At 45.6% G+C, this 9,532-nt stretch overlaps 1 protein-coding gene across 2 annotated transcripts in view; it reads right to left on the bottom strand.

Annotated features, from left to right (window-relative positions):
• Positions 1–639: 639 nt before the first annotated feature.
• Positions 640–9,532, bottom strand: part of nckap1 (NCK-associated protein 1) — an 84,788-nt gene continuing 75,895 nt past the window's right edge. For both annotated transcript variants that reach the window (XM_084446697.1, XM_084446698.1), the window contains exons 21-31: positions 9,230–9,448; positions 8,707–8,837; positions 8,414–8,511; positions 6,038–6,131; positions 5,689–5,771; positions 5,465–5,545; positions 4,488–4,581; positions 4,282–4,398; positions 3,989–4,098; positions 3,353–3,442; positions 640–1,649 (exon numbers count right to left, since the gene is read on the bottom strand). In XM_084446697.1, coding sequence (XP_084302823.1) covers positions 1,533–1,649; positions 3,353–3,442; positions 3,989–4,098; positions 4,282–4,398; positions 4,488–4,581; positions 5,465–5,545; positions 5,689–5,771; positions 6,038–6,131; positions 8,414–8,511; positions 8,707–8,837; positions 9,230–9,448 — 1,234 coding nt within the window. In that variant the 3' untranslated portion in view covers positions 640–1,532. The remainder of the gene's footprint in view (positions 1,650–3,352; positions 3,443–3,988; positions 4,099–4,281; positions 4,399–4,487; positions 4,582–5,464; positions 5,546–5,688; positions 5,772–6,037; positions 6,132–8,413; positions 8,512–8,706; positions 8,838–9,229; positions 9,449–9,532) is intronic.

Here is a 9,532-nt window from a genome sequence, read left to right as displayed (position 1 = left end):
CCCTGAGCAATTTGGAGTAAATCGGATAACGTATGTAGGAGTTATGAGGACGTCCTGTTTCACCAGTAGGTGGCGCTGTAAGTGTGACTCAATACCGACGCATAGATGTGTTCAGAATGCGACCTTTATGAATCGTCAGCAATTTTGTGCAAATCGGATAATGTATGTAGTACCTCCACCGAGTCTCGACTGCTTCACACAGACGCCCCCGGACTCACTACCCCCCGAACTCCGCCCCCGGTCTCTTCTCTTCAAACTCCTCCTCGGCCTCTCCTCACTCCACTCCATTTGTGTCCTGTACCCACCACTACCACCACCCGAACTAGTAGACATGTTGATACAGTCAGAGTACAGTTTATGCAATCTCACCAGAACCAAACACTTCTACCGCCCGACACAGACCAAGTCCGATCGAGACGCCACTCGTTCTAGTAGCCTTTTAACTTCGTCCCAAGAGACCAGCTTTTATTGCTTATACAAAGGAAAGAGAAAAACATCACCTCATGTGAATGGCGCCCTCAGTGGCTCAAAGTATATCACTGCATGCGAGCACAACACCCCTCATACATCAACACCCCTCAAGCTACTGTAATGTATCGGTCCGCACCACAGACCACACAGACCACAGCAGTGATAGTACAACGGTACTTTATTCATGTTATGGAAGTTACAGTGGAATTCTCAAAAATTGAAAACATATAAAAAGTGGTTAAGGAACAAGAATTTATAAACATCCAATAAGTATGTCTGAATGTTTATGCCACATCAGAGGATGAGAGGAAGGAGGGAGGGAGGGAAGGAGGTTATGAATTAGTTATAAAATTATACTATGTTTTATACAAACACCAGCAGCTGTTGCAGTAGCGGGCTGGACAGCCAGCAGGCCTCCCTCTCTCCAGCAGCCATGCTGATGCTCCTCTCCAGAGGTTTGGCAAATCATTCAGATCAAAACAAAACTGTAAAAAACACAAATGTTCACACTGAAGAAGAATGCACACTAGATACCCCACAAAATCTAAACAACCACCTAAAGAAAAGAAATCACGGTTTGTCATTGAAGCTGCAGCCCAACAAGCAACATGATGACTGCAGGATAAAGAGATTTAAACCCCCCCCCCCCCCCCCACATATCCCATCTTCATAACATTTTATTTTTTTAATCTCTACAATATGCTTTATGTTGAAACACTGAAGCTTTGTCATAAATGGTTTTAGTGTTTAGTGTCACTAGTTTTTTTAAATATTTTTTATCAACCAAATGTGTAGTACAGATGACTTAAGACCTTTAGAAACCACTGTGCGTTAAGATGGTGTCATCATGATGGAGGCTGTAGTGTTGTGGGTCATCAGCAGAGGGCAGTGGGCCGCAGGGCTCCACACAGGGCTGCGTCCCAACGCTCTAGAGTGGCGTCCTTGCAGGAGGAGCAGGAATACTCTGGTCTGCTCTGAGAGGAGGAATAAGGGGGCAGGAGGTCACCGCGGACTATTGGGACGCGGCCAAGGCCAAGGCGCAGACACCTGGGTTCTGGGTTCTAGGCAGAGGCGCTGATGCTCTGCTTATAGACAGCGTGGTAGGCGTTTCTGAGGAGAACATAGGGGAAGCAGGACTCCAGCAGGTCCATGGTGAGGAATGGAGACTCCTGCACGATCTGGAACACAGGTCACATGACAGGTCACGTCGATACACGTCACATACATCGATCATGGGATTCAAATATCTGAGCTTTTTACCGAGATTTAAACTACATTTGAACACTATAATGGGAACAGAAAGCACCATCCCCTAAACACCTGATACATTTGCTAAGCCTGTGTGTGGAGGTCATAGTCAAGATCAAGGTAGTCTGGAGTCAAGGGTGGAGCCAGTGCATTAGCCTACTTTTCAAATCCAGCTGCATTTGAACATTATTTCATTGGGAGCGTATAGTTAGGACTAAATGAAAAACTAATTTAGGTAATACAGTAGGACCCCACTTATCCGAAGCCAACGGGACCGAAGGTCGTTCGTATCTCTGAAATGTCCGGATGACTGAAACTTATGTTAAAATGCACCAAATTCAATAAGTGGTATGCTTGTTTCATATAGACTCATAATAGACCGATAAATACCCTTAATACTTGTGAAAATGCATCAAAATTGCAATCAAATAGCCAACTAAACTCATATAGCCTAGCCTATAATAGGCCTACAATAGCCTATAATAAAATAAACTAATTTCCACTTGAGTGCGTGCTTTGATCAAATACAGTACTTTATTCTCAAATGAGGCCTACGCTGCATCGATAGGCTACTGTAGCCTATTCACAGAACAAAATGGTATAGCCTAAAAACAACACAACATTAGAACAATTAGAGCAAATGATAATCAAGAACTAAATAAATGAAATGACAGACAAGTTGTCGTGTCTTAGGCTATTGTAGCCTAAAAGAAAGTCTCTAAAACAACCGATGTAGGCTAACGTGGCCTAGGCTGTAGGCTATTATTTAACAAATACAGTAGGCCTAGTAGGCTAATCTACATGCTCACAACACGTATGTGTTCCTGAAGTCCATTAACTGGGAACGAAAAATGACTCTATGCTCCTCTGCTTCAGGTTGCTGACACGCTTTCTGGCTGCCAAGGAATGCAGCTCTCGCAGCAGACTCGTTTGTGTTTTGCGCTTGACATTAGAGTAACAAAGAAATGAAACGTGACAGTAGGCTACAGCCTACAGGCAACATGTAGGTCTACATACAGGCTGTTTTTATTCACAGTAGGATACAGTACATGTTTATTGTGACAGATTTAAATGCAGGCCTACAGTAGCCTACCGTAATGAAAATCCCACCAGTAACCAGATAGCAGGCTAAAAAAAAATACGTTTTTTAAGCCTGTCCGGTAGACCGGGAGGTTCGGATCTCTGAAGTTCGGATGAGTGGGGTCCTACTGTACACTTTGCCGTTAATGTAATACAAATATCTGATTCAGACCGAATGCAGCATTTGTGTGTATATGTGAGAGTTAACGTGGAAGAAAGTCCAAGTAAATCACACCTTGCCAGATATCCGACCGACAGCTCGCTAGAGTGTATGACTCGTTAGCAATACTTGAAAAGTGGAAATCTAAGGTCAGTGACCAATTAGAGGCCAAATCAGCCTCTCTGCACAGCCCACTATCTGTGCGGGCCAATCAGCATCCGTTTCAAAATCCTATTAGATTCTCATTGGTGACCACGAATATCATAGCTTGTTCATAGAAGTTCTTTCCGTAGCAAGAGCTTCTGGGTACTCAGAATAGGGTCGAGGTCAGAATTACGGTCAGGCTGCGGGTCGGGCTGAGGGTTAGGGTCAAGGTCAGGGGGAGGTACTGACCATGTCCAGCAGCAGGTACACAGACTCTCGGTTGCGGGTCGTCATCTTATCAGTCTCCTGGCCAATCTTCAATAAGCTGGAGGAGGCCAGCTTCACAAACAAACACACCACAAACACACGAACGCGCACACACACACACACACACACACACACACACACACACACACACACACACACACACACACACACACACACACACACACACACACACACACACACACACACACACACACACACACACACAGTGTTAACACTGCTGGTTAGGTCAACAGCATAATATTCTCTTATGTTTTGTGTGTATTGATGAATGTGTGTATGAATGTGATGTATATGTGTGTGTGTCTATATTGTGTGTATTGATGTATGTGTTATTGATGTATGTGTGTATATGTGTGTTTGATGTACGTATATACAAATTAATTCAGAAATCTAGTTTATTTGTGTGCATATCTAAATGATATGGGTTACTTTATTGAACCTTTATTTTACCTGGCAACTTAGTTAAGAAAATATTCTTATTTACAATAATGGGTGCCATGTACAAGGACGTGTGTGTGTGTGAGAGAGAGAGAGAGTTGTGTGTGTGAGCGTGAGTGTGTGAGCGTGAGTGTATGCGTGTTTGTCTGGGTAACGTACAGCCAGGAACTCTTTGAGGCGGTCTTCGATGCTGCCCTTGTGGATGGTGAAGAGAGCAGCAGCGATCTGGTTGATGGCCTTGGCCAGGCAATGGATGTTATTACAGTGACCTGGGACACGCACAGCACACACAGAACCTTAGAACACACAGAACCTTAGAACACACTGAACCTTAGAACACACAGAGCCTTAGAACACACTGAACCTGGGCACACAGCTCTGGAAGATTCTATTCTGATAGATGACAGACTTAAGAATCATGAGATGGCGTTGCAGGCTGTTGCCAAGGCTACCTTCGATGGCGGGGCTGTACTGGGACATGACGTTGCTGGCCAGCGTTGGCATGGAGACAGCCACAAACACCATCAGCAAACAGGCGATTTTATACTCTTCCTCCGGACTGATGTTTTCTGCACGCACACACACACACACTCTCTCTTAATGACTGGCCCAGTGTTATGGGTATGTCTGGGTAACAGAGCGTGCATGTGTGTCTCACCAGACTTCTGAGAGGACAGCGCCACCACCAGGGCCGGGTCAATCTCGCAGGGCAGCCCTGCCGCAGACGACAGCTCGTACACGTTCATGGCCACCTGAACAGTGAAAACACACACACACACACACACACACACACACACACACACACACACACACACACACACAAACACACAAACACAAAAACACACACACACAGGAAATGATGTCCTCTGGTGAACCGTGCTTGTGTGTATGTGTATGCACAGATGTCTGTTTTACCAGAAGTGTAGTGTATTAGCAGTGTGAGGTGTGTACTCCTTGCTATAATAGTCTATAGTTAATATATATGTCTCATATGTGCTATTCATGATATCTGTATGTGTGGGTGTGCGCCTACAATATAGCCACCAGTCGATGTAACATCTAGGTACTGTACAAGCCCATTCATGCAGGTAAGTATTTAAAGTACAAGTTAAATGTTTGGACAAACCTTCTCATTCAATTCAATGACAAGGTGTGTCCAAACTTTTGACTGGTACTGTAGGCCCGTCACTGTAGTTCAACATTTTCCAGGAGCTTGCCGTTAAATGTTTAATGTGTTTTATAATGTTTTATGTGTTATGCATGCTGGGTGTACGTGTTTTAGAATGTGTTACTATGATATACTGTAGCTAACATAATAGGCAACAATCTCCAGGAGCTTGCTTGATCGTCTTGTTGAGAGACACCAGGGAAGATTTTTTACAGTTCTCCCATATTGGCTCAAATGGACAGACTGGATTTTTGTTTCCCTCTGGAAAATGAGTGTCAGGATTAGTATGTGTATATAATCCCTCCCCCCCTTTCCCGTGAAGCACATTGTGTTGCCTCTGTGCATGAAATGTGCTATATGATAAACCTTGATTTGATTTACAGATGTGTGTGTGTGTGTGTGTGTGTGTGTGTGTGTGTGTGTGTGTGTGTGCGTGTGTCTCTGTGTGCGCGAGCATGCGTGTGTACCTTCATGTCGGTCTCTCGGGGGATGTGGTCCTTGAAGTCCTCGACAGAGCTGACCAGGAAGGGGATGTGACAGGAGAGCACCTGGGCGGCACAGAACTGGTTAGAGAGGGCTGGAAATACTGCACAATGACAAGGTGTGAGGCAGTATTGTGATTGGTGGAGAAGTGTGAGGGAGCTTTGTGAGTGGTTGGTAGCGTTGAGGGAGTGTTGTGATAGGAGCTTACGTCGCGGAGTGCTTCCTGTGCAAGGGATCGGAAGGACAGGATGACACCGATGATGGTCATCCTCTTCAGAACGCTGTCAACAGCTACACAACAACAACAACAACAACAAAAAAGTTAGACGGGGAGATGGACATAGATAGAGAGAAATGTAGAGAGAGATGTAGAGAGAAAGAGGTAGAGAAAGAGAGGTAGAGTCAAAGTGAGAGAGGTAAGCGAGAGGGTGTGTGTGTATGTCCGAGAGAGAGAGAGAGAGAGACAGAGAGAGAGAGAGAGAGAGAGAGAGAGAGAGAGAGAGAGAGAGAGAGAGAGAGAGAGAGAGAGAGAGAGGGAGAGGGAGAGGGAGACGTACAGGAGAGCTTCTTGAAGAGTGCAGCCATCTGTTCAGGTTTGTCAAAGCTGGTCCTCATATGAGTCAGGACCTCCACGTTGTCCACCACCAGTTTCTACAGGGGATGATTGACATGGACAATATTTTAACATGTTTCTGTACTGTATGTTTATACACGGGCGCTTGTGTTTATCTGTGGATAACAGTGTCTGCTACTGTAAATAACTGTAATGGTAATAATGGGGGTTGGAAATTGAGAAGGTTGGCTTCTTCCATCCCCTTTTGAAACCGTCTGAGTTTGTTGTTGTATTTCATTACCTCCGCCCCAGGGGTAAAGTGCCACAGGGCGGAAGATAATGTTTTCGCCCCTGTCTGTCTGTGTGTGTGTGTGTGTGTGTCTGTCTGCAGGACAGAATTAAACAAAAACTACCAGCCCAATATGCATGAAACTCGGCGGAGGGGTGCAGCATGGGCCAAGGAACTCACCATTAAATTTTGACCATGATTCATTCATAGGTGGCTCTACAGTACCCATATTACTGTAACTTCAGTGTAGTGGGGGATTTAGGTTTCAGTTTCCTCATAGGTTTCAGGTCCTTGGCGCCACTTGCAATACCGAGCTTGGCCACTACGCCAAAAACTGGCTGTTCCTGGCCAAGGGGGCTTGCGTCATGCGCCACTGAGCAACTTTCATTGGATTGAATGGGCCGCCGTCTTTGCATGCCTTATCCACTTCTTATAATACATCCATGATCCAGCCATGATGAGTTATGCTCGCATCAACAGTCTGGTGTCTATTTACTTTTTCAGCTTGATCCGGGAAGGTAGAACGCTAGAGCCCGCCTACCATAATTTTTTCCGTCCGGCGGATGGAAGATGATGCTGCAGCAGTGTTATTATTTAAATCAGCAATATTTAAATTTCGCCTTGCGCCTGATGAGACTACTGGCTGCAGTGTAGAGAGCGACAAACAAGCTGCTAAAGCTATTGCTGATTATGGTGTTTTGTGCGCACAATACCACTTAGTGCATTGTTATCAACTTGTTTGCTAACAAAGGCTAGAGCTACTAGTTAGCTGTTGATAACGAGATCAGCTGTTGCAACTGGAACACTCACCTCGGGAGTGATCATTGCCAGTTCCCACTCGCACCTCCCGAGACAAATGGAATGCACCATAACGTTATATTTCTCATTCGTGTGGATAGTGTGGAAGCGATGCATTCTGTAGGCTACCTCAATAGAGTCCGCTAAATTAGCATGTTTAATGCTTTATGTGTACTATTTGTTAGTGTGAAGTGTGAAGATTTCTGTAGGCTACAGCCATGATCGAACCCAGCATGGGTGAGCGTAAAGGCAATACTGCCAAGCAACACAGTGACACCTGTTATATAGACTAGTGTTTCAACTTGCATTTAAACGATAATGTAAACTTCAAGCATTCAAAGTAAACTGCAGACACTTTCAGGTGGATGAAAATGAAGTGTCTGCACATTAAAATGATTGACTTCATAGACAACTATATCTCCCCTATAGACTATAGATTTAACATGTCATTGGCTGTATAACTCCCATCTCAAATGTACATCTTGTACATGTACATCACAAACTACTGTCTGCAGACTCTGAACCAGCCCACTCTTCCCTCCACTACTGCTCTGCTTGGCTGTTAAAGAATGTGAATGGGAAGTCTTCAGAAAACTAGCAAAGTTTTGGAAATTGGAGAGGAAAGATGTCAAGCAGAAAGAGGAAACTACAGGTGGTGCTACAGTAACCAATTCAAAAAGCCAGTAGGAGAGCACAGCACGAGAGGTGGTGGTGGAAGGTGGGAGGAAAGGTAGAGGGGGGGGGAGGCAGGGGCGGAGGTCTGCACTCTCTGAGTGCAAGCCCCTCTAGTTGTTTATGTTATTTGTTTTCTTCTGTGGTGATGTGGTGCATGCGTGATGTCGTTTGGTGTGGTTTGAAATAAATTCCTGAATTGAAATGACTGCACTTACATAGTGCTTTTATCCAAAGCGCTTTACAATGGCCTGTCATTCACTCATTCTCTCTCTCACACACACACACACACACACACACACACACACACACACACACACACACACACACACACACACACACACACACACACACACACACACACACACACACACACACACACACACACACACACACACACACACACACACAATGGCGGTAGCTGCCATGCAAGGTCATTGGGAGCAATTTGGGGACACTTCCGACATATGGACAGGAGGAGCCGGGATTCGAAACGCTGACCCTACGATCATTGGACGACCCACTCAACCTCCTGAGCCACAGCTGCCCTAGATGTAATATAATAATGTAATATAATCTGTGTGTTTTTGAGAGAGTGTGTGTGTGTGTGTGTGTCCTCACCTTCAGCTCGGCCACCTGGGAGGAGATGTGCCACATCAGACTCTCACTCAGGAACTTCATCCCATAAGGCCCCAGCAGCTCCGACAGGGAACGCATCTCTGCAACACACACAAACACACACACACAAACATCTAGGATTAATATGCGTGGTAGTGTGTGTGTGTGTGGTGTGTGTGTGTTATAGAGTATAGGTATATACACCTCTTGAACGGAGGTGCCATGGATGCAAAACAAATTTCAGCTTGCTGACAATAAAGTATTATCGTATCGTATGTGTGTGCGCGTGTCCTCACCAGAGATGTCAGAGTATTCCTCAGCGTTGAAGGTGAGCTCGTTCTCAGTGGGCAGGTTGACAAAGGCCTTCATGGCGGGGAAGTAGGCAATGTGGCCGTTACTGACCTGACGCAGCAGGGTCTCCAGGTACCTACACACGCACATGCACACACAAACACGTCAAGGACAAAGCTGACTCAGTTTACCATGAGCTACTGCTCTCCAGACTAAATAAGGTCTCAGAGAGGGCAGATCTATCAAGACTAAATAAGACTCGTCTTAGTGTGAGGGCAGCCACAGACAGACAGATAAAGGTTTGTTTCAGAAACCGCATTTTGAATACAGATCCCAATGTGTTTATGTAAAGAAAACCATAAGTCTAACTTCATTGTGATTATAAACGACCTGGGAAAGAAAATGCACCCAGACAGATTATGTCTTTATGCAGATGACACAATCACACACACACACAAACTCACACAACATACATGCTCCTTCCCAGTTTATAGGGTGTGTGTGTGTGCGTGTGTGTCCGGCGCTCACCAGTTGGTGTAGAGGCTGGTGATGGTGGGTTCCCCGTGGCTGTCCAGGTGCTGCGTCTGCTGCAGTAGCACATTGTTGAACACCCGGGTGATGTCGATCTGGACGTAGTTCTCGATGGACTGAAGCACGGTCATGTAGGCGCGCACGCTGGTCAGCAGCTCCGACGGTTTGGCGATCTCCTGGGTGGCCTGGTTGTACATGGTCATCCCCACTATAGACCTGCCAGGGAAAAGGGGGGGGGGGGGGCAGGGTTAGCCTAAGGCCTTGTGTGTGTGTCTCGCCAGGTGTGTGTGTGTGTACGTA

Source organism: Borostomias antarcticus (assembly GCF_949987555.1).
Source record: "Borostomias antarcticus genome assembly, chromosome: 12".
Classification (NCBI taxonomy): domain Eukaryota; kingdom Metazoa; phylum Chordata; class Actinopteri; order Stomiiformes; family Stomiidae; genus Borostomias; species Borostomias antarcticus.
Note: the sequence above shows the minus strand (reverse complement) of the source record. Positions and strands in the feature narration are given on the sequence as shown.